The 27,932-nt window shown below is 46.7% G+C and overlaps 1 protein-coding gene and 40 non-coding genes across 41 annotated transcripts in view; 28 read left to right on the top strand and 13 right to left on the bottom strand.

Annotated features, from left to right (window-relative positions):
• The window catches only part of LOC116406859 (Fc receptor-like protein 2), a 68,131-nt gene extending 40,632 nt beyond the window's left edge, over nucleotides 1-27,499 (bottom strand). Inside the window, exons 1-2 of the mRNA XM_031891838.1 lie at nucleotides 27,379-27,499; nucleotides 25,144-25,404 (exon numbers count right to left, since the gene is read on the bottom strand). Coding sequence (XP_031747698.1) covers nucleotides 25,144-25,404; nucleotides 27,379-27,499 — 382 coding nt within the window. The remainder of the gene's footprint in view (nucleotides 1-25,143; nucleotides 25,405-27,378) is intronic.
• trnaa-ugc lies at nucleotides 232-303 on the bottom strand. The gene has a single exon. It is a non-coding gene; the product is annotated as a tRNA-Ala (tRNA).
• Nucleotides 858-940, top strand: trnal-cag. Its single transcript has one exon. It is a non-coding gene; the product is annotated as a tRNA-Leu (tRNA).
• Nucleotides 1,273-1,345, top strand: trnak-uuu. The gene has a single exon. It is a non-coding gene; the product is annotated as a tRNA-Lys (tRNA).
• trnay-gua lies at nucleotides 1,654-1,739 on the top strand. The gene is given in 2 exon segments: nucleotides 1,654-1,690; nucleotides 1,704-1,739. It is a non-coding gene; the product is annotated as a tRNA-Tyr (tRNA).
• Nucleotides 1,889-1,960, top strand: trnam-cau. Its single transcript has one exon. It is a non-coding gene; the product is annotated as a tRNA-Met (tRNA).
• Nucleotides 2,082-2,153, top strand: trnam-cau. The gene has a single exon. It is a non-coding gene; the product is annotated as a tRNA-Met (tRNA).
• On the bottom strand, nucleotides 2,812-2,885 carry trnan-guu. The gene has a single exon. It is a non-coding gene; the product is annotated as a tRNA-Asn (tRNA).
• Nucleotides 3,338-3,409, bottom strand: trnaa-ugc. Its single transcript has one exon. It is a non-coding gene; the product is annotated as a tRNA-Ala (tRNA).
• Nucleotides 3,964-4,046, top strand: trnal-cag. Its single transcript has one exon. It is a non-coding gene; the product is annotated as a tRNA-Leu (tRNA).
• On the top strand, nucleotides 4,379-4,451 carry trnak-uuu. Its single transcript has one exon. It is a non-coding gene; the product is annotated as a tRNA-Lys (tRNA).
• On the top strand, nucleotides 4,760-4,845 carry trnay-gua. The gene is given in 2 exon segments: nucleotides 4,760-4,796; nucleotides 4,810-4,845. It is a non-coding gene; the product is annotated as a tRNA-Tyr (tRNA).
• trnam-cau lies at nucleotides 4,995-5,066 on the top strand. Its single transcript has one exon. It is a non-coding gene; the product is annotated as a tRNA-Met (tRNA).
• Nucleotides 5,188-5,259, top strand: trnam-cau. The gene has a single exon. It is a non-coding gene; the product is annotated as a tRNA-Met (tRNA).
• On the bottom strand, nucleotides 5,918-5,991 carry trnan-guu. The gene has a single exon. It is a non-coding gene; the product is annotated as a tRNA-Asn (tRNA).
• On the bottom strand, nucleotides 6,444-6,515 carry trnaa-ugc. Its single transcript has one exon. It is a non-coding gene; the product is annotated as a tRNA-Ala (tRNA).
• On the top strand, nucleotides 7,070-7,152 carry trnal-cag. The gene has a single exon. It is a non-coding gene; the product is annotated as a tRNA-Leu (tRNA).
• trnak-uuu lies at nucleotides 7,485-7,557 on the top strand. Its single transcript has one exon. It is a non-coding gene; the product is annotated as a tRNA-Lys (tRNA).
• On the top strand, nucleotides 7,866-7,951 carry trnay-gua. The gene is given in 2 exon segments: nucleotides 7,866-7,902; nucleotides 7,916-7,951. It is a non-coding gene; the product is annotated as a tRNA-Tyr (tRNA).
• trnam-cau lies at nucleotides 8,101-8,172 on the top strand. Its single transcript has one exon. It is a non-coding gene; the product is annotated as a tRNA-Met (tRNA).
• Nucleotides 8,294-8,365, top strand: trnam-cau. Its single transcript has one exon. It is a non-coding gene; the product is annotated as a tRNA-Met (tRNA).
• On the bottom strand, nucleotides 9,024-9,097 carry trnan-guu. The gene has a single exon. It is a non-coding gene; the product is annotated as a tRNA-Asn (tRNA).
• Nucleotides 9,550-9,621, bottom strand: trnaa-ugc. Its single transcript has one exon. It is a non-coding gene; the product is annotated as a tRNA-Ala (tRNA).
• Nucleotides 10,176-10,258, top strand: trnal-cag. The gene has a single exon. It is a non-coding gene; the product is annotated as a tRNA-Leu (tRNA).
• On the top strand, nucleotides 10,591-10,663 carry trnak-uuu. Its single transcript has one exon. It is a non-coding gene; the product is annotated as a tRNA-Lys (tRNA).
• trnay-gua lies at nucleotides 10,972-11,057 on the top strand. The gene is given in 2 exon segments: nucleotides 10,972-11,008; nucleotides 11,022-11,057. It is a non-coding gene; the product is annotated as a tRNA-Tyr (tRNA).
• On the top strand, nucleotides 11,207-11,278 carry trnam-cau. Its single transcript has one exon. It is a non-coding gene; the product is annotated as a tRNA-Met (tRNA).
• trnam-cau lies at nucleotides 11,400-11,471 on the top strand. The gene has a single exon. It is a non-coding gene; the product is annotated as a tRNA-Met (tRNA).
• Nucleotides 12,130-12,203, bottom strand: trnan-guu. Its single transcript has one exon. It is a non-coding gene; the product is annotated as a tRNA-Asn (tRNA).
• trnaa-ugc lies at nucleotides 12,656-12,727 on the bottom strand. The gene has a single exon. It is a non-coding gene; the product is annotated as a tRNA-Ala (tRNA).
• On the top strand, nucleotides 13,282-13,364 carry trnal-cag. The gene has a single exon. It is a non-coding gene; the product is annotated as a tRNA-Leu (tRNA).
• On the top strand, nucleotides 13,697-13,769 carry trnak-uuu. Its single transcript has one exon. It is a non-coding gene; the product is annotated as a tRNA-Lys (tRNA).
• On the top strand, nucleotides 14,078-14,163 carry trnay-gua. The gene is given in 2 exon segments: nucleotides 14,078-14,114; nucleotides 14,128-14,163. It is a non-coding gene; the product is annotated as a tRNA-Tyr (tRNA).
• Nucleotides 14,313-14,384, top strand: trnam-cau. Its single transcript has one exon. It is a non-coding gene; the product is annotated as a tRNA-Met (tRNA).
• On the top strand, nucleotides 14,506-14,577 carry trnam-cau. Its single transcript has one exon. It is a non-coding gene; the product is annotated as a tRNA-Met (tRNA).
• On the bottom strand, nucleotides 15,236-15,309 carry trnan-guu. Its single transcript has one exon. It is a non-coding gene; the product is annotated as a tRNA-Asn (tRNA).
• Nucleotides 15,762-15,833, bottom strand: trnaa-ugc. Its single transcript has one exon. It is a non-coding gene; the product is annotated as a tRNA-Ala (tRNA).
• trnal-cag lies at nucleotides 16,386-16,468 on the top strand. The gene has a single exon. It is a non-coding gene; the product is annotated as a tRNA-Leu (tRNA).
• On the top strand, nucleotides 16,801-16,873 carry trnak-uuu. The gene has a single exon. It is a non-coding gene; the product is annotated as a tRNA-Lys (tRNA).
• Nucleotides 17,182-17,267, top strand: trnay-gua. The gene is given in 2 exon segments: nucleotides 17,182-17,218; nucleotides 17,232-17,267. It is a non-coding gene; the product is annotated as a tRNA-Tyr (tRNA).
• On the bottom strand, nucleotides 18,340-18,413 carry trnan-guu. The gene has a single exon. It is a non-coding gene; the product is annotated as a tRNA-Asn (tRNA).
• Nucleotides 27,500-27,932: the final 433 nt, after the last annotated feature.

Below are 27,932 nucleotides of genomic sequence, written 5' to 3' on the forward strand. Positions count from 1 at the left end.
TCCCTCTATATTTCAAATCTACAGTGACTGCAAACGTTATTCGGAGGAAATATTGTGCACTGAAATCTGTGACGGTGGGTTAAAGTCCTTTGAAAGCGGACTGGTTCTTTAAGAAGGAGAGGCTAAGAAGCGTTTACGGCATTCCCGAGATGGCTCGCTAGACAGAATGTGACTGAAGCGTTACACGCACATAAAAAGAGAGACCCACTCCTGCCTTCAAGAGCCCCAGGTTGGAGATGCTGGGGATTGAACCCAAGACCTCATACATGCAAAGCATGCGCTCTACCACTGAGCTACATCCCCCCAAAGCCTGGTCAAAGCCGTTTTGCTTATTGCCTGAACATTGATAATAATAATAATCCCTGTGCTTCAACAAAGCCTGAGCTGACTATTTGGTTATGATATACTTGCGACGGAATCAGACGGCAGGAGCCCTTTGGGAGGCAGCCTTCTGCTGTCAGAATTAGTGATGAGCGAATTTTTTCGCCAGGCATGGATTCGCAGCGAATTTCCGCATTTCATCATTGGCAAATTGTTTAGCGAAACTTCTGTGAAAATTTGGCGCAAAATAATTTTTGGGGCGGAATTTTTTTGTCGCGCGTCAAATCGGGCGTGGTCGCGGCGAAAATGGGCGTGGTCGAGTCAAAACGGGCGCGGTCACGACAAAAAATCCGCCAGCGCCAAGAAAATAGCCGCGAAAACAAAAAAAATACATGTGGGCGACAACAAAAATAGCCGCGGGCAACAAAAAAGACTCAGGCGACCAAAAAATCGCACAACAAATGCGTTTCGCCAATTTTCTTGCCGTTTCCCCAATTTTATGGCGAAGCAAAACGGGACAGAATCACCCGTGGCTAGTCAGGATGGCCGAGCGGTCTAAGGCGCTGCGTTCAGGTCGCAGTCTCCCCTGGAGGCGTGGGTTCGAATCCCACTTCTGACATTTGGCTTCTTGCTGCCAGACATGAATCTGGACTTTCAAACCACTTTAATCACTGACAGCCAAATAAGAATCTTACAGAAGGCGGTGCACCTGAGTTGATGACATATTTGGATGCTGCTGCTTTCCCATCCGTAATCCAACTAATTCAGCTATTGCCATTCCTCCCGAATAATGGATACTATTGCAAGTTTGGGCCAGCTCTCTCATCTCATTACACGCAAATACGAATGAGCAAGAATGGTGGAAAAATACACGCCCTCCCCTCTGCCGCACGGCGCCTTTTCCCTAAGAGATGAGGCTGGTTAGAGCGCCACGGCGATGCGTGGAGCAGGGCCCGGATAGCTCAGTCGGTAGAGCATCAGACTTTTAATCTGAGGGTCCAGGGTTCAAGTCCCTGTTCGGGCGAGATGCTTATGGCCCTCGTGAAAGGGCGTGCGTGTATAGGCAAACTAGGGTGACAAGACTCTGTACCGCAGAGTTTATTAACGCCAATAACCCCCAGGAATGTAGGCAGGTCAGAAGGACAGCTTGCCCTTGCGAAACAAAGTCATTCCTGAAAGCAAGTGAAGAGGCAGAACTTCTTTCTGACAGAGCCCTACTTAGCAAGACCTGGGAGCAGTACCCTTTATGTCTTCAGTCTCTCCAAAGTTGCCTCTTTGAAGTCCATCCACCCCATCCCTTTAACAAGACACGGATAGGTAAGGGTCCGCCGGCCTTCGATAGCTCAGCTGGTAGAGCGGAGGACTGTAGGTCTAATCAAGCAATCCTTAGGTCGCTGGTTCGATTCCGGCTCGAAGGACATTTTCCAGCTGTTTTCCCTGCAAGCCAGTGGGGTGATATCTCAACAACTTGCCAAATTCGCTCTTTTAGAAAATGGATTTCAGAGTGGAATTCTGTTGAGATTATGATTGAACTAATGAGGAGTCCTCTCACCAGCATCTGACCAGAAGCAGAGTGGCGCAGCGGAAGCGTGCTGGGCCCATAACCCAGAGGTCGATGGATCGAAACCATCCTCTGCTATCCCTTTTTGGCAGGCAGCAAACCAGCCTAGAATCTGGCTTTCAATCCACTCTCTAGAGCCATTAAAGGAGGGTTTCAGTCAAATGATTTTGAGGCTGAATGGTGACAGCACCCAGGGCGTAGCAGAGTGGCGCAGCGGAAGCGTGCTGGGCCCATAACCCAGAGGTCGATGGATCGAAACCATCCTCTGCTAGTCCTTTTTAGGCAGGCAGCAAAACAACCTAGAATCTGGCTTTCAATCCACTGTCTAGAGTAATTAAAGGAGGGTTTCAGTCAAATGATTTTGAGGATGAATGGTGGCAGGCCGCTTGATTTCTAGGCGACGTTGAATCTCAGTGCAAAGGAAATGAATGAGAAGAAAGGGATGAGCTTGCGTGCGCTTCTTTTGATAGGGTGCCGCCATCAGAGCAGGGGTTGTGATAGATTCACGCTACAGCACAGCAGGCACCGTGTATACAATTGGCAGGTGGCGCACAAAGCTCACACTTAATCCTCCTTGTATTGCTGGAGCCTTTGTTTCCACCGAGCCAGTAGAGCAAAATGACACCTGAAATGCGCCAACCAATTACAAGACAGTGACAAAGCTGGCCACGAGGCAAAGCAGCCTGCAGGCGCTGCCGCAACCATATGGAGATGCCAATGTTTTTCATCGGCAGACTTTAGTGCCTAGTCTAGTTATAAAGATATATAGCTGACTCCCCCGTCTCCAAAGGCAGCCAGCAAAGAGCAGTAAGATTCAGCTTTGCTACATGCCAGCAGGCTTTGCCATATGCTCCGGCAACAGAAGGCCAGGCGCCATTTATTCTTGCGTCGCTAGACTTTATCTTTCCACAGAAGCAGAAGAGGAGAGCCGTCCCTGGGTGGGCTTGAACCACCAACCTTTCGGTTAACAGCCGAACGCGCTAACCGATTGCGCCACAGAGACCACGCTTGCCCTGCCAAGCATGTGTCGCCTTAACCCTATGGAAAGGCCATTTTTTCCCCCTCTGCAGGTATTGACCTGGCGCAACCATACAACAATGTATTATGACCAAAGATTGCCGCTACAAATGAGGCATCTAACCGTATCTCGGTAGGATCGGCTGGGTAGGTGCAGAGGGTGCTCCATTTAAGGGACAAGAAAATGAGTGGGCTACCTCTGAGTTCTCCCTCTATATTTCAAATCTACAGTGACTGCAAACGTTATTCGGAGGAAATATTGTGCACTGAAATCTGTGACGGTGGGTTAAAGTCCTTTGAAAGCGGACTGGTTCTTTAAGAAGGAGAGGCTAAGAAGCGTTTACGGCATTCCCGAGATGGCTCGCTAGACAGAATGTGACTGAAGCGTTACACGCACATAAAAAGAGAGACCCACTCCTGCCTTCAAGAGCCCCAGGTTGGAGATGCTGGGGATTGAACCCAAGACCTCATACATGCAAAGCATGCGCTCTACCACTGAGCTACATCCCCCCAAAGCCTGGTCAAAGCCGTTTTGCTTATTGCCTGAACATTGATAATAATAATAATCCCTGTGCTTCAACAAAGCCTGAGCTGACTATTTGGTTATGATATACTTGCGACGGAATCAGACGGCAGGAGCCCTTTGGGAGGCAGCCTTCTGCTGTCAGAATTAGTGATGAGCGAATTTTTTCGCCAGGCATGGATTCGCAGCGAATTTCCGCATTTCATCATTGGCAAATTGTTTAGCGAAACTTCTGTGAAAATTTGGCGCAAAATAATTTTTGGGGCGGAATTTTTTTGTCGCGCGTCAAATCGGGCGTGGTCGCGGCGAAAATGGGCGTGGTCGAGTCAAAACGGGCGCGGTCACGACAAAAAATCCGCCAGCGCCAAGAAAATAGCCGCGAAAACAAAAAAAATACATGTGGGCGACAACAAAAATAGCCGCGGGCAACAAAAAAGACTCAGGCGACCAAAAAATCGCACAACAAATGCGTTTCGCCAATTTTCTTGCCGTTTCCCCAATTTTATGGCGAAGCAAAACGGGACAGAATCACCCGTGGCTAGTCAGGATGGCCGAGCGGTCTAAGGCGCTGCGTTCAGGTCGCAGTCTCCCCTGGAGGCGTGGGTTCGAATCCCACTTCTGACATTTGGCTTCTTGCTGCCAGACATGAATCTGGACTTTCAAACCACTTTAATCACTGACAGCCAAATAAGAATCTTACAGAAGGCGGTGCACCTGAGTTGATGACATATTTGGATGCTGCTGCTTTCCCATCCGTAATCCAACTAATTCAGCTATTGCCATTCCTCCCGAATAATGGATACTATTGCAAGTTTGGGCCAGCTCTCTCATCTCATTACACGCAAATACGAATGAGCAAGAATGGTGGAAAAATACACGCCCTCCCCTCTGCCGCACGGCGCCTTTTCCCTAAGAGATGAGGCTGGTTAGAGCGCCACGGCGATGCGTGGAGCAGGGCCCGGATAGCTCAGTCGGTAGAGCATCAGACTTTTAATCTGAGGGTCCAGGGTTCAAGTCCCTGTTCGGGCGAGATGCTTATGGCCCTCGTGAAAGGGCGTGCGTGTATAGGCAAACTAGGGTGACAAGACTCTGTACCGCAGAGTTTATTAACGCCAATAACCCCCAGGAATGTAGGCAGGTCAGAAGGACAGCTTGCCCTTGCGAAACAAAGTCATTCCTGAAAGCAAGTGAAGAGGCAGAACTTCTTTCTGACAGAGCCCTACTTAGCAAGACCTGGGAGCAGTACCCTTTATGTCTTCAGTCTCTCCAAAGTTGCCTCTTTGAAGTCCATCCACCCCATCCCTTTAACAAGACACGGATAGGTAAGGGTCCGCCGGCCTTCGATAGCTCAGCTGGTAGAGCGGAGGACTGTAGGTCTAATCAAGCAATCCTTAGGTCGCTGGTTCGATTCCGGCTCGAAGGACATTTTCCAGCTGTTTTCCCTGCAAGCCAGTGGGGTGATATCTCAACAACTTGCCAAATTCGCTCTTTTAGAAAATGGATTTCAGAGTGGAATTCTGTTGAGATTATGATTGAACTAATGAGGAGTCCTCTCACCAGCATCTGACCAGAAGCAGAGTGGCGCAGCGGAAGCGTGCTGGGCCCATAACCCAGAGGTCGATGGATCGAAACCATCCTCTGCTATCCCTTTTTGGCAGGCAGCAAACCAGCCTAGAATCTGGCTTTCAATCCACTCTCTAGAGCCATTAAAGGAGGGTTTCAGTCAAATGATTTTGAGGCTGAATGGTGACAGCACCCAGGGCGTAGCAGAGTGGCGCAGCGGAAGCGTGCTGGGCCCATAACCCAGAGGTCGATGGATCGAAACCATCCTCTGCTAGTCCTTTTTAGGCAGGCAGCAAAACAACCTAGAATCTGGCTTTCAATCCACTGTCTAGAGTAATTAAAGGAGGGTTTCAGTCAAATGATTTTGAGGATGAATGGTGGCAGGCCGCTTGATTTCTAGGCGACGTTGAATCTCAGTGCAAAGGAAATGAATGAGAAGAAAGGGATGAGCTTGCGTGCGCTTCTTTTGATAGGGTGCCGCCATCAGAGCAGGGGTTGTGATAGATTCACGCTACAGCACAGCAGGCACCGTGTATACAATTGGCAGGTGGCGCACAAAGCTCACACTTAATCCTCCTTGTATTGCTGGAGCCTTTGTTTCCACCGAGCCAGTAGAGCAAAATGACACCTGAAATGCGCCAACCAATTACAAGACAGTGACAAAGCTGGCCACGAGGCAAAGCAGCCTGCAGGCGCTGCCGCAACCATATGGAGATGCCAATGTTTTTCATCGGCAGACTTTAGTGCCTAGTCTAGTTATAAAGATATATAGCTGACTCCCCCGTCTCCAAAGGCAGCCAGCAAAGAGCAGTAAGATTCAGCTTTGCTACATGCCAGCAGGCTTTGCCATATGCTCCGGCAACAGAAGGCCAGGCGCCATTTATTCTTGCGTCGCTAGACTTTATCTTTCCACAGAAGCAGAAGAGGAGAGCCGTCCCTGGGTGGGCTTGAACCACCAACCTTTCGGTTAACAGCCGAACGCGCTAACCGATTGCGCCACAGAGACCACGCTTGCCCTGCCAAGCATGTGTCGCCTTAACCCTATGGAAAGGCCATTTTTTCCCCCTCTGCAGGTATTGACCTGGCGCAACCATACAACAATGTATTATGACCAAAGATTGCCGCTACAAATGAGGCATCTAACCGTATCTCGGTAGGATCGGCTGGGTAGGTGCAGAGGGTGCTCCATTTAAGGGACAAGAAAATGAGTGGGCTACCTCTGAGTTCTCCCTCTATATTTCAAATCTACAGTGACTGCAAACGTTATTCGGAGGAAATATTGTGCACTGAAATCTGTGACGGTGGGTTAAAGTCCTTTGAAAGCGGACTGGTTCTTTAAGAAGGAGAGGCTAAGAAGCGTTTACGGCATTCCCGAGATGGCTCGCTAGACAGAATGTGACTGAAGCGTTACACGCACATAAAAAGAGAGACCCACTCCTGCCTTCAAGAGCCCCAGGTTGGAGATGCTGGGGATTGAACCCAAGACCTCATACATGCAAAGCATGCGCTCTACCACTGAGCTACATCCCCCCAAAGCCTGGTCAAAGCCGTTTTGCTTATTGCCTGAACATTGATAATAATAATAATCCCTGTGCTTCAACAAAGCCTGAGCTGACTATTTGGTTATGATATACTTGCGACGGAATCAGACGGCAGGAGCCCTTTGGGAGGCAGCCTTCTGCTGTCAGAATTAGTGATGAGCGAATTTTTTCGCCAGGCATGGATTCGCAGCGAATTTCCGCATTTCATCATTGGCAAATTGTTTAGCGAAACTTCTGTGAAAATTTGGCGCAAAATAATTTTTGGGGCGGAATTTTTTTGTCGCGCGTCAAATCGGGCGTGGTCGCGGCGAAAATGGGCGTGGTCGAGTCAAAACGGGCGCGGTCACGACAAAAAATCCGCCAGCGCCAAGAAAATAGCCGCGAAAACAAAAAAAATACATGTGGGCGACAACAAAAATAGCCGCGGGCAACAAAAAAGACTCAGGCGACCAAAAAATCGCACAACAAATGCGTTTCGCCAATTTTCTTGCCGTTTCCCCAATTTTATGGCGAAGCAAAACGGGACAGAATCACCCGTGGCTAGTCAGGATGGCCGAGCGGTCTAAGGCGCTGCGTTCAGGTCGCAGTCTCCCCTGGAGGCGTGGGTTCGAATCCCACTTCTGACATTTGGCTTCTTGCTGCCAGACATGAATCTGGACTTTCAAACCACTTTAATCACTGACAGCCAAATAAGAATCTTACAGAAGGCGGTGCACCTGAGTTGATGACATATTTGGATGCTGCTGCTTTCCCATCCGTAATCCAACTAATTCAGCTATTGCCATTCCTCCCGAATAATGGATACTATTGCAAGTTTGGGCCAGCTCTCTCATCTCATTACACGCAAATACGAATGAGCAAGAATGGTGGAAAAATACACGCCCTCCCCTCTGCCGCACGGCGCCTTTTCCCTAAGAGATGAGGCTGGTTAGAGCGCCACGGCGATGCGTGGAGCAGGGCCCGGATAGCTCAGTCGGTAGAGCATCAGACTTTTAATCTGAGGGTCCAGGGTTCAAGTCCCTGTTCGGGCGAGATGCTTATGGCCCTCGTGAAAGGGCGTGCGTGTATAGGCAAACTAGGGTGACAAGACTCTGTACCGCAGAGTTTATTAACGCCAATAACCCCCAGGAATGTAGGCAGGTCAGAAGGACAGCTTGCCCTTGCGAAACAAAGTCATTCCTGAAAGCAAGTGAAGAGGCAGAACTTCTTTCTGACAGAGCCCTACTTAGCAAGACCTGGGAGCAGTACCCTTTATGTCTTCAGTCTCTCCAAAGTTGCCTCTTTGAAGTCCATCCACCCCATCCCTTTAACAAGACACGGATAGGTAAGGGTCCGCCGGCCTTCGATAGCTCAGCTGGTAGAGCGGAGGACTGTAGGTCTAATCAAGCAATCCTTAGGTCGCTGGTTCGATTCCGGCTCGAAGGACATTTTCCAGCTGTTTTCCCTGCAAGCCAGTGGGGTGATATCTCAACAACTTGCCAAATTCGCTCTTTTAGAAAATGGATTTCAGAGTGGAATTCTGTTGAGATTATGATTGAACTAATGAGGAGTCCTCTCACCAGCATCTGACCAGAAGCAGAGTGGCGCAGCGGAAGCGTGCTGGGCCCATAACCCAGAGGTCGATGGATCGAAACCATCCTCTGCTATCCCTTTTTGGCAGGCAGCAAACCAGCCTAGAATCTGGCTTTCAATCCACTCTCTAGAGCCATTAAAGGAGGGTTTCAGTCAAATGATTTTGAGGCTGAATGGTGACAGCACCCAGGGCGTAGCAGAGTGGCGCAGCGGAAGCGTGCTGGGCCCATAACCCAGAGGTCGATGGATCGAAACCATCCTCTGCTAGTCCTTTTTAGGCAGGCAGCAAAACAACCTAGAATCTGGCTTTCAATCCACTGTCTAGAGTAATTAAAGGAGGGTTTCAGTCAAATGATTTTGAGGATGAATGGTGGCAGGCCGCTTGATTTCTAGGCGACGTTGAATCTCAGTGCAAAGGAAATGAATGAGAAGAAAGGGATGAGCTTGCGTGCGCTTCTTTTGATAGGGTGCCGCCATCAGAGCAGGGGTTGTGATAGATTCACGCTACAGCACAGCAGGCACCGTGTATACAATTGGCAGGTGGCGCACAAAGCTCACACTTAATCCTCCTTGTATTGCTGGAGCCTTTGTTTCCACCGAGCCAGTAGAGCAAAATGACACCTGAAATGCGCCAACCAATTACAAGACAGTGACAAAGCTGGCCACGAGGCAAAGCAGCCTGCAGGCGCTGCCGCAACCATATGGAGATGCCAATGTTTTTCATCGGCAGACTTTAGTGCCTAGTCTAGTTATAAAGATATATAGCTGACTCCCCCGTCTCCAAAGGCAGCCAGCAAAGAGCAGTAAGATTCAGCTTTGCTACATGCCAGCAGGCTTTGCCATATGCTCCGGCAACAGAAGGCCAGGCGCCATTTATTCTTGCGTCGCTAGACTTTATCTTTCCACAGAAGCAGAAGAGGAGAGCCGTCCCTGGGTGGGCTTGAACCACCAACCTTTCGGTTAACAGCCGAACGCGCTAACCGATTGCGCCACAGAGACCACGCTTGCCCTGCCAAGCATGTGTCGCCTTAACCCTATGGAAAGGCCATTTTTTCCCCCTCTGCAGGTATTGACCTGGCGCAACCATACAACAATGTATTATGACCAAAGATTGCCGCTACAAATGAGGCATCTAACCGTATCTCGGTAGGATCGGCTGGGTAGGTGCAGAGGGTGCTCCATTTAAGGGACAAGAAAATGAGTGGGCTACCTCTGAGTTCTCCCTCTATATTTCAAATCTACAGTGACTGCAAACGTTATTCGGAGGAAATATTGTGCACTGAAATCTGTGACGGTGGGTTAAAGTCCTTTGAAAGCGGACTGGTTCTTTAAGAAGGAGAGGCTAAGAAGCGTTTACGGCATTCCCGAGATGGCTCGCTAGACAGAATGTGACTGAAGCGTTACACGCACATAAAAAGAGAGACCCACTCCTGCCTTCAAGAGCCCCAGGTTGGAGATGCTGGGGATTGAACCCAAGACCTCATACATGCAAAGCATGCGCTCTACCACTGAGCTACATCCCCCCAAAGCCTGGTCAAAGCCGTTTTGCTTATTGCCTGAACATTGATAATAATAATAATCCCTGTGCTTCAACAAAGCCTGAGCTGACTATTTGGTTATGATATACTTGCGACGGAATCAGACGGCAGGAGCCCTTTGGGAGGCAGCCTTCTGCTGTCAGAATTAGTGATGAGCGAATTTTTTCGCCAGGCATGGATTCGCAGCGAATTTCCGCATTTCATCATTGGCAAATTGTTTAGCGAAACTTCTGTGAAAATTTGGCGCAAAATAATTTTTGGGGCGGAATTTTTTTGTCGCGCGTCAAATCGGGCGTGGTCGCGGCGAAAATGGGCGTGGTCGAGTCAAAACGGGCGCGGTCACGACAAAAAATCCGCCAGCGCCAAGAAAATAGCCGCGAAAACAAAAAAAATACATGTGGGCGACAACAAAAATAGCCGCGGGCAACAAAAAAGACTCAGGCGACCAAAAAATCGCACAACAAATGCGTTTCGCCAATTTTCTTGCCGTTTCCCCAATTTTATGGCGAAGCAAAACGGGACAGAATCACCCGTGGCTAGTCAGGATGGCCGAGCGGTCTAAGGCGCTGCGTTCAGGTCGCAGTCTCCCCTGGAGGCGTGGGTTCGAATCCCACTTCTGACATTTGGCTTCTTGCTGCCAGACATGAATCTGGACTTTCAAACCACTTTAATCACTGACAGCCAAATAAGAATCTTACAGAAGGCGGTGCACCTGAGTTGATGACATATTTGGATGCTGCTGCTTTCCCATCCGTAATCCAACTAATTCAGCTATTGCCATTCCTCCCGAATAATGGATACTATTGCAAGTTTGGGCCAGCTCTCTCATCTCATTACACGCAAATACGAATGAGCAAGAATGGTGGAAAAATACACGCCCTCCCCTCTGCCGCACGGCGCCTTTTCCCTAAGAGATGAGGCTGGTTAGAGCGCCACGGCGATGCGTGGAGCAGGGCCCGGATAGCTCAGTCGGTAGAGCATCAGACTTTTAATCTGAGGGTCCAGGGTTCAAGTCCCTGTTCGGGCGAGATGCTTATGGCCCTCGTGAAAGGGCGTGCGTGTATAGGCAAACTAGGGTGACAAGACTCTGTACCGCAGAGTTTATTAACGCCAATAACCCCCAGGAATGTAGGCAGGTCAGAAGGACAGCTTGCCCTTGCGAAACAAAGTCATTCCTGAAAGCAAGTGAAGAGGCAGAACTTCTTTCTGACAGAGCCCTACTTAGCAAGACCTGGGAGCAGTACCCTTTATGTCTTCAGTCTCTCCAAAGTTGCCTCTTTGAAGTCCATCCACCCCATCCCTTTAACAAGACACGGATAGGTAAGGGTCCGCCGGCCTTCGATAGCTCAGCTGGTAGAGCGGAGGACTGTAGGTCTAATCAAGCAATCCTTAGGTCGCTGGTTCGATTCCGGCTCGAAGGACATTTTCCAGCTGTTTTCCCTGCAAGCCAGTGGGGTGATATCTCAACAACTTGCCAAATTCGCTCTTTTAGAAAATGGATTTCAGAGTGGAATTCTGTTGAGATTATGATTGAACTAATGAGGAGTCCTCTCACCAGCATCTGACCAGAAGCAGAGTGGCGCAGCGGAAGCGTGCTGGGCCCATAACCCAGAGGTCGATGGATCGAAACCATCCTCTGCTATCCCTTTTTGGCAGGCAGCAAACCAGCCTAGAATCTGGCTTTCAATCCACTCTCTAGAGCCATTAAAGGAGGGTTTCAGTCAAATGATTTTGAGGCTGAATGGTGACAGCACCCAGGGCGTAGCAGAGTGGCGCAGCGGAAGCGTGCTGGGCCCATAACCCAGAGGTCGATGGATCGAAACCATCCTCTGCTAGTCCTTTTTAGGCAGGCAGCAAAACAACCTAGAATCTGGCTTTCAATCCACTGTCTAGAGTAATTAAAGGAGGGTTTCAGTCAAATGATTTTGAGGATGAATGGTGGCAGGCCGCTTGATTTCTAGGCGACGTTGAATCTCAGTGCAAAGGAAATGAATGAGAAGAAAGGGATGAGCTTGCGTGCGCTTCTTTTGATAGGGTGCCGCCATCAGAGCAGGGGTTGTGATAGATTCACGCTACAGCACAGCAGGCACCGTGTATACAATTGGCAGGTGGCGCACAAAGCTCACACTTAATCCTCCTTGTATTGCTGGAGCCTTTGTTTCCACCGAGCCAGTAGAGCAAAATGACACCTGAAATGCGCCAACCAATTACAAGACAGTGACAAAGCTGGCCACGAGGCAAAGCAGCCTGCAGGCGCTGCCGCAACCATATGGAGATGCCAATGTTTTTCATCGGCAGACTTTAGTGCCTAGTCTAGTTATAAAGATATATAGCTGACTCCCCCGTCTCCAAAGGCAGCCAGCAAAGAGCAGTAAGATTCAGCTTTGCTACATGCCAGCAGGCTTTGCCATATGCTCCGGCAACAGAAGGCCAGGCGCCATTTATTCTTGCGTCGCTAGACTTTATCTTTCCACAGAAGCAGAAGAGGAGAGCCGTCCCTGGGTGGGCTTGAACCACCAACCTTTCGGTTAACAGCCGAACGCGCTAACCGATTGCGCCACAGAGACCACGCTTGCCCTGCCAAGCATGTGTCGCCTTAACCCTATGGAAAGGCCATTTTTTCCCCCTCTGCAGGTATTGACCTGGCGCAACCATACAACAATGTATTATGACCAAAGATTGCCGCTACAAATGAGGCATCTAACCGTATCTCGGTAGGATCGGCTGGGTAGGTGCAGAGGGTGCTCCATTTAAGGGACAAGAAAATGAGTGGGCTACCTCTGAGTTCTCCCTCTATATTTCAAATCTACAGTGACTGCAAACGTTATTCGGAGGAAATATTGTGCACTGAAATCTGTGACGGTGGGTTAAAGTCCTTTGAAAGCGGACTGGTTCTTTAAGAAGGAGAGGCTAAGAAGCGTTTACGGCATTCCCGAGATGGCTCGCTAGACAGAATGTGACTGAAGCGTTACACGCACATAAAAAGAGAGACCCACTCCTGCCTTCAAGAGCCCCAGGTTGGAGATGCTGGGGATTGAACCCAAGACCTCATACATGCAAAGCATGCGCTCTACCACTGAGCTACATCCCCCCAAAGCCTGGTCAAAGCCGTTTTGCTTATTGCCTGAACATTGATAATAATAATAATCCCTGTGCTTCAACAAAGCCTGAGCTGACTATTTGGTTATGATATACTTGCGACGGAATCAGACGGCAGGAGCCCTTTGGGAGGCAGCCTTCTGCTGTCAGAATTAGTGATGAGCGAATTTTTTCGCCAGGCATGGATTCGCAGCGAATTTCCGCATTTCATCATTGGCAAATTGTTTAGCGAAACTTCTGTGAAAATTTGGCGCAAAATAATTTTTGGGGCGGAATTTTTTTGTCGCGCGTCAAATCGGGCGTGGTCGCGGCGAAAATGGGCGTGGTCGAGTCAAAACGGGCGCGGTCACGACAAAAAATCCGCCAGCGCCAAGAAAATAGCCGCGAAAACAAAAAAAATACATGTGGGCGACAACAAAAATAGCCGCGGGCAACAAAAAAGACTCAGGCGACCAAAAAATCGCACAACAAATGCGTTTCGCCAATTTTCTTGCCGTTTCCCCAATTTTATGGCGAAGCAAAACGGGACAGAATCACCCGTGGCTAGTCAGGATGGCCGAGCGGTCTAAGGCGCTGCGTTCAGGTCGCAGTCTCCCCTGGAGGCGTGGGTTCGAATCCCACTTCTGACATTTGGCTTCTTGCTGCCAGACATGAATCTGGACTTTCAAACCACTTTAATCACTGACAGCCAAATAAGAATCTTACAGAAGGCGGTGCACCTGAGTTGATGACATATTTGGATGCTGCTGCTTTCCCATCCGTAATCCAACTAATTCAGCTATTGCCATTCCTCCCGAATAATGGATACTATTGCAAGTTTGGGCCAGCTCTCTCATCTCATTACACGCAAATACGAATGAGCAAGAATGGTGGAAAAATACACGCCCTCCCCTCTGCCGCACGGCGCCTTTTCCCTAAGAGATGAGGCTGGTTAGAGCGCCACGGCGATGCGTGGAGCAGGGCCCGGATAGCTCAGTCGGTAGAGCATCAGACTTTTAATCTGAGGGTCCAGGGTTCAAGTCCCTGTTCGGGCGAGATGCTTATGGCCCTCGTGAAAGGGCGTGCGTGTATAGGCAAACTAGGGTGACAAGACTCTGTACCGCAGAGTTTATTAACGCCAATAACCCCCAGGAATGTAGGCAGGTCAGAAGGACAGCTTGCCCTTGCGAAACAAAGTCATTCCTGAAAGCAAGTGAAGAGGCAGAACTTCTTTCTGACAGAGCCCTACTTAGCAAGACCTGGGAGCAGTACCCTTTATGTCTTCAGTCTCTCCAAAGTTGCCTCTTTGAAGTCCATCCACCCCATCCCTTTAACAAGACACGGATAGGTAAGGGTCCGCCGGCCTTCGATAGCTCAGCTGGTAGAGCGGAGGACTGTAGGTCTAATCAAGCAATCCTTAGGTCGCTGGTTCGATTCCGGCTCGAAGGACATTTTCCAGCTGTTTTCCCTGCAAGCCAGTGGGGTGATATCTCAACAACTTGCCAAATTCGCTCTTTTAGAAAATGGATTTCAGAGTGGAATTCTGTTGAGATTATGATTGAACTAATGAGGAGTCCTCTCACCAGCATCTGACCAGAAGCAGAGTGGCGCAGCGGAAGCGTGCTGGGCCCATAACCCAGAGGTCGATGGATCGAAACCATCCTCTGCTATCCCTTTTTGGCAGGCAGCAAACCAGCCTAGAATCTGGCTTTCAATCCACTCTCTAGAGCCATTAAAGGAGGGTTTCAGTCAAATGATTTTGAGGCTGAATGGTGACAGCACCCAGGGCGTAGCAGAGTGGCGCAGCGGAAGCGTGCTGGGCCCATAACCCAGAGGTCGATGGATCGAAACCATCCTCTGCTAGTCCTTTTTAGGCAGGCAGCAAAACAACCTAGAATCTGGCTTTCAATCCACTGTCTAGAGTAATTAAAGGAGGGTTTCAGTCAAATGATTTTGAGGATGAATGGTGGCAGGCCGCTTGATTTCTAGGCGACGTTGAATCTCAGTGCAAAGGAAATGAATGAGAAGAAAGGGATGAGCTTGCGTGCGCTTCTTTTGATAGGGTGCCGCCATCAGAGCAGGGGTTGTGATAGATTCACGCTACAGCACAGCAGGCACCGTGTATACAATTGGCAGGTGGCGCACAAAGCTCACACTTAATCCTCCTTGTATTGCTGGAGCCTTTGTTTCCACCGAGCCAGTAGAGCAAAATGACACCTGAAATGCGCCAACCAATTACAAGACAGTGACAAAGCTGGCCACGAGGCAAAGCAGCCTGCAGGCGCTGCCGCAACCATATGGAGATGCCAATGTTTTTCATCGGCAGACTTTAGTGCCTAGTCTAGTTATAAAGATATATAGCTGACTCCCCCGTCTCCAAAGGCAGCCAGCAAAGAGCAGTAAGATTCAGCTTTGCTACATGCCAGCAGGCTTTGCCATATGCTCCGGCAACAGAAGGCCAGGCGCCATTTATTCTTGCGTCGCTAGACTTTATCTTTCCACAGAAGCAGAAGAGGAGAGCCGTCCCTGGGTGGGCTTGAACCACCAACCTTTCGGTTAACAGCCGAACGCGCTAACCGATTGCGCCACAGAGACCACGCTTGCCCTGCCAAGCATGTGTCGCCTTAACCCTATGGAAAGGCCATTTTTTCCCCCTCTGCAGGTATTGACCTGGCGCAACCATACAACAATGTATTATGACCAAAGATTGCCGCTACAAATGAGGCATCTAACCGTATCTCGGTAGGATCGGCTGGGTAGGTGCAGAGGGTGCTCCATTTAAGGGACAAGAAAATGAGTGGGCTACCTCTGAGTTCTCCCTCTATATTTCAAATCTACAGTGACTGCAAACGTTATTCGGAGGAAATATTGTGCACTGAAATCTGTGACGGTGGGTTAAAGTCCTTTGAAAGCGGACTGGTTCTTTAAGAAGGAGAGGCTAAGAAGCGTTTACGGCATTCCCGAGATGGCTCGCTAGACAGAATGTGACTGAAGCGTTACACGCACATAAAAAGAGAGACCCACTCCTGCCTTCAAGAGCCCCAGGTTGGAGATGCTGGGGATTGAACCCAAGACCTCATACATGCAAAGCATGCGCTCTACCACTGAGCTACATCCCCCCAAAGCCTGGTCAAAGCCGTTTTGCTTATTGCCTGAACATTGATAATAATAATAATCCCTGTGCTTCAACAAAGCCTGAGCTGACTATTTGGTTATGATATACTTGCGACGGAATCAGACGGCAGGAGCCCTTTGGGAGGCAGCCTTCTGCTGTCAGAATTAGTGATGAGCGAATTTTTTCGCCAGGCATGGATTCGCAGCGAATTTCCGCATTTCATCATTGGCAAATTGTTTAGCGAAACTTCTGTGAAAATTTGGCGCAAAATAATTTTTGGGGCGGAATTTTTTTGTCGCGCGTCAAATCGGGCGTGGTCGCGGCGAAAATGGGCGTGGTCGAGTCAAAACGGGCGCGGTCACGACAAAAAATCCGCCAGCGCCAAGAAAATAGCCGCGAAAACAAAAAAAATACATGTGGGCGACAACAAAAATAGCCGCGGGCAACAAAAAAGACTCAGGCGACCAAAAAATCGCACAACAAATGCGTTTCGCCAATTTTCTTGCCGTTTCCCCAATTTTATGGCGAAGCAAACGGGACAAATCACCCGTGGCTAGTCAGGATGGCCGAGCGGTCTAAGGCGCTGCGTTCAGGTCGCAGTCTCCCCTGGAGGCGTGGGTTCGAATCCCACTTCTGACATTTGGCTTCTTGCTGCCAGACATGAATCTGGACTTTCAAACCACTTTAATCACTGACAGCCAAATAAGAATCTTACAGAAGGCGGTGCACCTGAGTTGATGACATATTTGGATGCTGCTGCTTTCCCATCCGTAATCCAACTAATTCAGCTATTGCCATTCCTCCCGAATAATGGATACTATTGCAAGTTTGGGCCAGCTCTCTCATCTCATTACACGCAAATACGAATGAGCAAGAATGGTGGAAAAATACACGCCCTCCCCTCTGCCGCACGGCGCCTTTTCCCTAAGAGATGAGGCTGGTTAGAGCGCCACGGCGATGCGTGGAGCAGGGCCCGGATAGCTCAGTCGGTAGAGCATCAGACTTTTAATCTGAGGGTCCAGGGTTCAAGTCCCTGTTCGGGCGAGATGCTTATGGCCCTCGTGAAAGGGCGTGCGTGTATAGGCAAACTAGGGTGACAAGACTCTGTACCGCAGAGTTTATTAACGCCAATAACCCCCAGGAATGTAGGCAGGTCAGAAGGACAGCTTGCCCTTGCGAAACAAAGTCATTCCTGAAAGCAAGTGAAGAGGCAGAACTTCTTTCTGACAGAGCCCTACTTAGCAAGACCTGGGAGCAGTACCCTTTATGTCTTCAGTCTCTCCAAAGTTGCCTCTTTGAAGTCCATCCACCCCATCCCTTTAACAAGACACGGATAGGTAAGGGTCCGCCGGCCTTCGATAGCTCAGCTGGTAGAGCGGAGGACTGTAGGTCTAATCAAGCAATCCTTAGGTCGCTGGTTCGATTCCGGCTCGAAGGACATTTTCCAGCTGTTTTCCCTGCAAGCCAGTGGGGTGATATCTCAACAACTTGCCAAATTCGCTCTTTTAGAAAATGGATTTCAGAGTGGAATTCTGTTGAGATTATGATTGAACTAATGAGGAGTCCTCTCACCAGCATCTGACCAGAAGCAGAGTGGCACAGCGGAAGCGTGCTGGGCCCATAACCCAGAGGTCGATGGATCGAAACCATCCTCTGCTATCCCTTTTTGGCAGGCAGCAAACCAGCCTAGAATCTGGCTTTCAATCCACTCTCTAGAGCCATTAAAGGAGGGTTTCAGTCAAATGATTTTGAGGCTGAATGGTGACAGCACCCAGGGCGTAGCAGAGTGGCGCAGCGGAAGCGTGCTGGGCCCATAACCCAGAGGTCGATGGATTGAAACCATCCTCTGCTAGTCCTTTTTAGGCAGGCAGCAAAACAACCTAGAATCTGGCTTTCAATCCACTGTCTAGAGTAATTAAAGGAGGGTTTCAGTCAAATGATTTTGAGGATGAATGGTGGCAGGCCGCTTGATTTCTAGGCGACGTTGAATCTCAGTGCAAAGGAAATGAATGAGAAGAAAGGGATGAGCTTGCGTGCGCTTCTTTTGATAGGGTGCCGCCATCAGAGCAGGGGTTGTGATAGATTCACGCTACAGCACAGCAGGCACCGTGTATACAATTGGCAGGTGGCGCACAAAGCTCACACTTAATCCTCCTTGTATTGCTGGAGCCTTTGTTTCCACCGAGCCAGTAGAGCAAAATGACACCTGAAATGCGCCAACCAATTACAAGACAGTGACAAAGCTGGCCACGAGGCAAAGCAGCCTGCAGGCGCTGCCGCAACCATATGGAGATGCCAATGTTTTTCATCGGCAGACTTTAGTGCCTAGTCTAGTTATAAAGATATATAGCTGACTCCCCCGTCTCCAAAGGCAGCCAGCAAAGAGCAGTAAGATTCAGCTTTGCTACATGCCAGCAGGCTTTGCCATATGCTCCGGCAACAGAAGGCCAGGCGCCATTTATTCTTGCGTCGCTAGACTTTATCTTTCCACAGAAGCAGAAGAGGAGAGCCGTCCCTGGGTGGGCTTGAACCACCAACCTTTCGGTTAACAGCCGAACGCGCTAACCGATTGCGCCACAGAGACCACGCTTGTCCTGCCAAGCATGTGTCGCCTTAACCCTATGGAAAGGCCAGTCTTTTCCCTCTGCAGGTATTGACCTGGCGCAAGCATACAACAATGTATTATGACCAAAGATTGCCGCTACAAATGAGGCATCTAACCGTATCTCGGTAGGATCGGCTGGGTAGGTGCAGAGGGTGCTCCATTTAAGGGACAAGAAAATGAGTGGGCTACCTCTGAGTTCTCCCTCTATATTTCAAATCTAGAGTGACTGCAAACGTTATTCGGAGGAAATATTGTGCACTGAAATCTGTGACGGTGGGTTAAAGTCCTTTGAAAGCGGACTGGTTCTTTAAGAAGGAGAGGCTAAGAAGCGTTTACAGCATTCCCGAGATGGCTCGCTAGACAGAATGTGACCAAAGCGTTACACGCACATAAAAAAAGAGGTCCTCTTCAGCTTTCAAGAGCCCCAGGTTGGAGATGCTGGGGTTAGAACCCAAAACCTCATGCATGCAAAGCATGTGCTCTACCACTTTGGGCTCAGAGTAACAACACTTTTATTCTTGAACCAATAAATGTATTTGTAGCTGTAATATTGGTGTGTAGGCGCCATCTCAGTGCATTGTGCCTGAGTCTGAGCTTTCAGCCAGCGCTACACATTAGAACTGCTTTCAGCTAACCTATTGTTTCTCCTACTCCCATGTAACTGGAGGAGTCCCAAGCCGGACTTGGATTTCTTACTACTGAGTGCCATTCTGATACCTACTGGGAGCTGCTATCTTGTTCCCTTCCCATTGTTCTGCTGATTGGCTGCTGGGGGGGAGGGGGGATATCACTCCAACTTGCAGCGCAGCAGTAAAGTGTGTCTGAGTCTGAGCTTTCAGAAGGAGCCAGTGCTACACATTAGAACTGCTTTCAGCTAACCTATTGTTTCTCCTACTCCCATGTAACTGGAGGAGTCCCAAGCCGGACTTGGATTTCTTACTATTGAGTGCTATTCTGATACCTACTGGGAGCTGCTATCTTGCTCCCTTCCCATTGTTCTGCTGATTGGCTGCTGGGAGGGAGATATCACTCCAACTTGCAGTGCAGCAGTAAAGTGTGCCTGAGTCTGAGCTTTCAGAAGGAGCCAACACCACACATTAGAACTGCTTTCAGCTAACCTATTGTTTCTCCTACTCCCATGTAACTGGAGGAGTCCCAAGTCGGACTTGGATTTCTTACTATTGAGTGCTATTCTGATACCTACTGGGAGCTGCTATCTTGCTCCCTTCCCATTGTTCTGCTGATCGGCTGCTGGGGGTGAGGGGGGTTATCACTCCAACTTGCAGCCCAGCAGTAAAGTGTGCCTGAGTCTGAGATTTCAGCCGGTGCTACACATTGGAACTGTATTCAGCTAACCTATTGTTTCTCCTACTGCCATGTAACTGGAGGAGTCCCAAGCCGGACTTGGATTTCTTACTATTGAGTGCTATTCTGATACCTACTGGGAGCTGCTATCTTGCTCCCTTCCCATTGTTCTTTTCCCCTGTACCCACTGCAGTTTTGCCATTGCAAGTGACATACACACAAATACAATTAGTAATGAAGGTCTGGCCTGCAAGTCTTTACAATCTAGAGAGGTTGGGGATAAGTGACATTAAAGCATGTAAGTGTATTGGGTTTATACTGGCTCAAAATGAAGTTCATGGATGCGTATCGGCAGATATGATTTGCTAGGGCTGATGGTGCATTATGGTAAGTGATGAGCAAAAATTTTCTCCAGGTTTTGCTGTGAAAAAACATCCATACATGCCAATGGCCACAAAAAAAGTCACTCTGTAATACAAAAAGTTGTGTGGTAGCCACGAGAAATGCTCATTGACTTTAATAATTGTCTCGAATTTCTGCTGTTTCGCACATTTTTGGGCAAAGCAAAACAGGACAGAATCACTTATCACCAATGACTTGTGTAAGGGAATGACTAGAGTATAATGAGGGGGAGGCCCATTTATCAACATTCCAATTTTAGTGGATTTCTTGGTTTTTGAAACAAAAAATAATAATTTCTGCCCTTTCTAAAAAGCACAAATGAAAAAAAAACGACAAAAAGAATCCTCAAAAACCATGAAATCTTTGTTTTTGTAAGAATTGAAAAAAAAAAACCCACAAAAACCTCTAAAACAATGAAGCAAAGAAAGTTTGTTCCAATTTGCCTAAGACGGGTCCCATTGACTTCTACATGATCGTGACAGCTTTTAGATGGCAAAATTTTGTATTTTTTTTTCTTTTGTGAATTTTTAATTTAATAAATTACAATTTTTTTGTGATTTAGCGAAAATAGTAAGATTTTTAGCTCTAAAAAATATGATTCATGAAAAAAACCCATAACTTTTAGTAAATGGGGCCCTAAGTGTGCAAATAAGGTGTATGCTTAGAAGAAGACCTTTTTGGGAGAACATGTGAAACTCTGCAATGTAGGGAGTGTCTGACGTGGGGTAATGAGTTTCACAGGGAGGGAGCTGCTCTAGTGAAATCCTGGAGGCTTTTATGTGATGAGGTTACTGGGGATAAGGATATTCTTAGGTCATTGGAGGAACAAAGTGGTCAGTTCGGAAGATATCGACATACGATTATTGAACTGTAAGGTGGGGCATTGTTTGATGGGTTTGATGATTTGATGGGTGAGGTAGATTAGTCTTGCAGTAGCATTTTGTGTAGAGCAAACCACATATCAAATAAAGTACTTCAGATCCTGTTATCAATGGAACATTCCAGTTCTTGTATGGTGCAATAGCTCATCTGGGTTTCTTTTCACAGGGACCATAATATTTCAGAATGATACTTTTTGCATAATTCCATTTGCTATGCCTCCAGCGCTGTTTTATTGTTTTGTTGCGCCACCTACTGGTTTAATTAATGATTGCATTCATTGTGTTTAGTGTTTTGAGAAATGTCCTTTCTAACCTACCGTACCTTTACCATGTGACTGTATAATACAGGAAAATATTCAGTATGGCTGCCATCTTTATCCTGTTAACTAAAAAATCTATTCTACCCTCCCCCAATAATTGCCCTATCCTGAAAACCATTTGTTATTTTGAATGCTTTAGAAGAAAATACCTGTTAAAATCGGCTTCCTGTCATTTGAACAAAGGCGATACGGCGATGCCGGGGAAAGTATCAGGAGATGCATCAACTATGTGGCGATTGATTGATCGAGTCTAGCCTGACTCCTTCCTATACAGAAGGAAGGCTAGGCTTGATCAATCGATCGCCGCATAGTTGATGCATCTCCTGATACTTTCCCTGGCATCGCCGTATCGCCTTTGTTCAAATAACAAGCCAAGTTTTTTACAGGTATTTTCTAATAAAGCATTCAAAATAACAAATGGTTTTCAGGATAGGGCAGTTATTGGGGGAGGGTAGAATAGATTTTTTAGTTAAAATTTTTTAGTGTTACTTTTCCTTTAACAGCTATAGTATAGAAATCCTACCCCATCCAGCCTTGTGGTAGCATCAATGGTAGTATAATCTATTCCCAGTCCCGGTGCAACATTATGAATGGTTATTTTTAGGTTTCCTAGCTTCTATTCTAGCTTCTATAACCCAATAAAGAAATGTATCTCTTAAGGGGAAGATTTAAGTTAAGGACAAGATAAAGTTCATTATGTCCCCGTGAAAATCAGAAAACTTGACTACTTGAATTTATTCCATGTAAGTTTGAATAATGTATATAAATTAGGGTTGCCACCTGTCCGGTTTTGACCTGGCCAGCCAGTTTTTGGTAGGACTGTCCGGTTCAAAACTACCCACCCGGTTTTCCAAATTTGGAAAACTGTGCAGGATTCTTGAATATTAACGTGGTGATTGACCAATCACTGGTCACCGAGTCATAGCCATGCCCCCATGAAAGGGTGACCCGCCCCTGTGATTTCACACCCCGCCTCCCTGCCCAGAGTTCCTAATAGCTTTGACGTATGAGGTTCTTTTGATACACAATTGGTTGCTGCACTTTTCCAGTTAATGTTCCACATCTACAGATACATTAGATAGTTTCAAGGAAGGGTCGGACACCTTTTTAGAAAGTAACATATTACAAAGTTACTAAAATTAACTCAAGTTGATTCAGGGGCCGGTCTGATTGCCCTTTTGGAGGCAGGAAGAATTTTCCTTCCCCTTTGAGACAAAATGGAAATGTTTCAGATGTTTTACTTAGACATAAGGCAAAGTTGACTTTTTTCCCCAGTGCCATCAAATGCAATCAGCAGAGAAACGATGTAATTTAATATATGTACCATACAAATATAATATATATCATTAAAGAACTTTGTTATCTCTATAGAGTATGCTATATTGTTGGTATTGGGTTTACATAATTAACACAATATCATATCTTATACTCATATCACTAATACTGTATATATAGCCATGAACCACACCATGATCCACCATAAACCCTGCCCATTTCTTCATAATCCTTAGCCATCTCCTTTCCAGGAATCAGAATGCTCTATACAAAATACAAAAAAATTCAGCAACAGAGATTTCCTTAATGAAACATAAATGTAATGTGATCAGATCTACCAGAGAGTTTATCAATAGAATGGAAGATATCCAGGAGCAAGATTATAGGGTTCCAATGAGTGATGTTGTAGATCCCCCCAATAAAGCAAATGATAGAGATGGAGTCTAATCTCCCTCTGTGTGATGTTCCCTAGTTCCATGCGTCTTTATGTTGTGGAAAATCAAACACACGGTCCAGATCAATATGAAGAAAGACAATATCAGTCTCAGGAGATTCACCCACGGAATAACTTGGTATCTCCCTAGAAACAAGAGAATTAAGGTTGATATGAGATCTAAAGGGCTGAAGCCAATATATGTGCATTAAACTCAAAGTACAATACAATAGAAGTCTATAGTAGGTAGGGTTGCCACCTTTTGCCCTGGCTAACTCCAGGCAGTGATGTCACTGGGTGGGGCAGTGCCATCACATGGGTGGGGCTATCATGTCACAGGATGGCCATTGGCCAATGAGGATGATAAATCTTCCCAACGGTATCAGTATCCCACCAGAATCAATTACCCTTTTTGAGATGACTGTGGCTGATTTTCAGACATGATAGAAAGATATAACAAGCTTTGCTGAGGCAGACTTTACCCTGTATGTGGATATATGCCACGCCGCTCCTCTTCCTCACACTGCTGGTTGGAGTTTGTACCTCACAGGTATAATTCCCAGAATCCTCCAGCTGAGCTGAGGGGACTCCATATTGGTTGGATGAGTTGAATCCCTGCACATTGTGCCCATTTCTGTAGAAAGCAAACTGCAGCTCTGTAGTCTCTCTGTGTGGGCTGAGCTTTGTGTCACATGTTATGGTCATGTGATCTCCTTCTCTCACCTGATCTCAACTCACATTTAGTTGTGGGACAGTGAACAGCTCTGAAATAATCAAAAAATTCTCTTTCGTAACACATTTGTCCGAATATTTCAGGACACTGGTTTCTGACATCCTAGCTACAGTATATATTTATACTTATTTATATATTTATTATTTTCTTACAGGAAAAATGCATTTAATGCATATTAAAAGAGGCCGTATTCCCCCTTTTTCCACACTGGTTAAATGAACAGCGTTTGCGGTGAATATACAGTATATACCCCCATATGTAATAAAAGACACTAAGTTTGCCCAGTAGCAGTAACCTGTAGCAACCAATAAGATGTTTGCTTTTAAGCAGGTGGTCATCAAATTCTACCTGGTGATTGGTTGCTATAGGTAACTGTCCCTGGGCAAACTTTGTACCTTTTATTATGTAACCTTGGTGCCTATTATTTTAATTATATAGTAACATAGTAATGTAGGTTGAAATACAGACATATTGAGTTCAACCTTGGGGAGCAACAAAAGCATGAAAAAGTTCCTGGGGTGCCAGATAAGGGCTGTTATTGGCTATTGGTAGCCCCTATGTAGACTGGCAGCCTGCAGGAAGTTCTGTTTGGCAGTACAACTGGTCTTAATGCAACCAAAACTTTAGTCCCAGTCAGGAATTCAAAAATAAGCACCTGCTTTGAGGCCACTGGGTGCAACATCCAATGGGCTGCTGAGGAACATGTTATCCATGAGCCATTGGTCGGTTATGACTATCCTAGCTGATCAAGAGAAAAATAAAAACCCCATCTAAAGGTGAAGGAAAATTATTTAACTTTAACTTTGTGCTAATAGTCATTAGGATATAGGTGGTAGTTTTTGTGTGTTATTTTTGCGCTAAACAGTGTAAATTCTGAATCCGAAAGAAATGTAACAATGCCCTCTGCATAAACAAACCCCTCTCTTCTCCCAGCTGAAGCCTGTGTTGTTAGGGACAGCATGCAAGTTTTTTTTTTTTTAGTGAACAGATGAAACTAATCAATTGTTCACTGGACCTTACCTGAGACTCTGATGACATGTTCCGCATGAGTTGTCTGAAACTCAGAATTATAATATATATCTTTCATACATCTGTATGTGCCAGATGCAGTAGCATCTACTTTTCCTTTCGCTAACTCAGTGTCTGGGGTCTGAATGATCCTATCACCCATGTAAAATACTGTGTTCCTTGTATCATATCCAGGCTGACTGTGACATCTAAGGAACAAGAAGTCCCCTTCATGAACAGCAGGGGGCGCCTGCAGGATGAGCAGATCTGAGAATGAAAGAAACATGTTCTACAAGTTGTAACAAATCAATAAGTGAACTTTGTAGGCCATTTTAGAAACTTTTTTACTTACAAGACTTTATATCCAATGTAACAGGGTCACTTCTCTCACTGGCACCGGCCCGGCACTGGTAATGCCCACTGTCTGTCTTTCTGGCAGCCTGAATGAAAAGGCTCTGCTGATCCCCAGGTATCCGCTGTCCATCCCTGTACCAGGAATATCCCAGGTTCCCTTGGGCAGTAGGAGCCACATTACAGCTCAGAGTTACAGACTCATCTGGGAATATTGGGGTCCAGTTTGGGGAGAAGGAAACCACAGGTCTCACAGCAGATCCTACAGGCACAGGGTTTAATTTAATTTACTTTAATTCAGTAGTTAATGCTGCTGGTTTTTACATAATAACAACAACAACAAATATTCTCCTGTCCCACAACAAAAAACAGTGTAAATTCAGAGGAATCAAAATCCAACCCCTGGCAAGGAAACAAGCATGTTGGTAGCCATTTGTTTATCATTGGGGCATGTATCAGAAACCAGTTATACTATATGTATAAAAACCCTACTGATTGGACCGCCCCCTGTCTCCGCGGTTGTGTCAAATTGGGTGCGGTCACCCCAAATTGGGGTCATGATTTCCCTCCTTCAAGGGCAACCCCAAGTCTGGGCTCATCGGCTGCTGGAAGAGAATAGTCCACTTTTGGCTATTGTGCAGACTTTCATTCAAGCCCTCTCTTCCCTGTATGATGACCCTCACCGAGTGGATACTGCTGAAAATGCTCTCTGCTCCCTGCGTCAGAAACAACGGCCTGTGGAGGACTACGTTGCTGAATTTTGTTGCTGGGCCCCAGATTCCCTTTGGAATGACCAGGCTTTGCAACATCAATTTTGTATTGGTCTTTCTGAGACACTTTAAGATGAAAACCTGGAGGAGCTAATTCAGCTCTCAATTCATATCGCTAGACACCTAAGGGAGAGACATCTTGAAAAAGGGGCATCATCTATTTCACCTTAATGGCTACTACCAAAAGCTCCTCCTCCTATTAACCCCAATCCTGTTGCTGATTTTAACCAATGCAAATAGGAGTGGTCCGAAAGACTTTATCTGTCGAAGAGAGACTTCGCCATAGAGGTCTTAATCTGTGCCTGTACTGTGGCCAGCCTGGTCATCTTCTCAGAAATTGCTCTACTCGTCCAGATGGTAAATTAACTCTGAAACCACTGTCAATTACATCACTTCTGTCTCCAGTACACACTTATCTCACATTGCATATTCTCTTGCAGATGGACGCTAAAGAAATTGAAGTAGATGCAGTTATCGATTCTGTTTTTTATGAATCAGACTTTTGCCTATGATAATCACATTCCACTCCTATACAAGTCCCAACCAGTTAATATCAAGATGGCTGATGGCACTCTAATTTCTTCTGGCTCCATTTACTTTGAAACCATGCCCCTTAATAGAGATGTGGCAAACTAATTCGCGAAAAAATCGGGTGTTCGCAAGTTTGCAAACTTTTCGCGTATGTTCGCAATTTGGGTTCGCATGGCGTTTTTCTGCTGCATTTTTTCTCGGCCTAAAAACGCCGCACAAGCCATACATGGCGTTTTTCAGCAAATCCAGTTTCCATGGTGCTAATAGCGTGAAATAGCAAAAAACGCTGCGTATTTCCGCTAGGTCTGCCAGCTGCCTTTGCGTATACATAGGAATAGCTTGCGTTTTTATGCAACGCTGTGTCAACAACGTATTTTTCAGAGAAATTTTTGCCCTTGATCCCCCTCCTGCATGCCATGTGGCACCCTTTAAACAACTTTAAAATCAGTTTTGTGGCCAGAAATGGCTTCCCATTGAAGTCTATGGGGTTCGCAAAGTTCGCGAACTTTCGCACTTTTTGGCGTAAGTTCACGAACGGGTTTGCAAACTTTTTTTTTTAGGTTCGCTACATCCCTACCCCTTAATGTAATGTCTTCTCAAGGACATGCTGAATCAATAAAGTTTGATGTGATGAAGTCTCTCCTCTTCCCTGTAATTCTTGGTATTGCGTGGTTAAAACTTCATAACCCCTCTATTGATTGGCAAAAGGGAACAGTAACTTTCAAGTCTGATGTTTGTATCCAAAAGTGTCTTTCCTCTTCTTCATCTCCTTTGGGTTGTTCCATTTTGAATGATGATAAATCACAAATCACTATCACAAATTCCTAGATGTCTTAAACAAGAAGGGTGCAGATTCCCTTCCACCTCATAGAGAGTATGACTGTCCCATTGACCTTTTACCTGGAGCTGCGAGAGAATTTATCCTCTCTCTGAACCTGAACTCATTACATTGAAAGAATATATTGATGAGAATATAGACAAGGGGTTTATCAGACCATCTGCAGGAGCAGGAATATTTTTTGTTGAAAAGAAAGACCACTCCTTACGGCCATGCATTGATTACCGTGATTTAAATAAAGTTACTATTAAAAATCGTCACCCTCTACCCCTAATTCCAGAACTATTTCAAAGACTTTGCCATGCTAAGATCTTTTCCAAGTTAGATCTGAGAGGGGCTTATAATTTAGTTCGTATCCGATCAGGGGATGAATGGAAAACTGCTTTTCGCTCCTGCTATGGCCATTTTGAGTATACAGTCATGCCCTTTGGATTATGTAACGTTCCAGCCATGTTCTAGCACTTTGTAAATTATGTTTTCCATGATCTCCTGGATCAATATGTTGTTGTGTATTTAGATGACATCCTGATTTTCTCCCTGTCTCTTCACGAACATCATGAACATGTTAAAGAAGTTCTTTCTAGACTCCAAAAACACCTCTATGCCAAAGCATCTAACTGTGAGTTTGAGGTATCCTCTATTGAATTTCTG

The sequence above is a fragment of the Xenopus tropicalis genome, chromosome 8 (genome assembly GCF_000004195.4).
Source record: "Xenopus tropicalis strain Nigerian chromosome 8, UCB_Xtro_10.0, whole genome shotgun sequence".
Lineage (NCBI taxonomy): Eukaryota > Metazoa > Chordata > Amphibia > Anura > Pipidae > Xenopus > Xenopus tropicalis.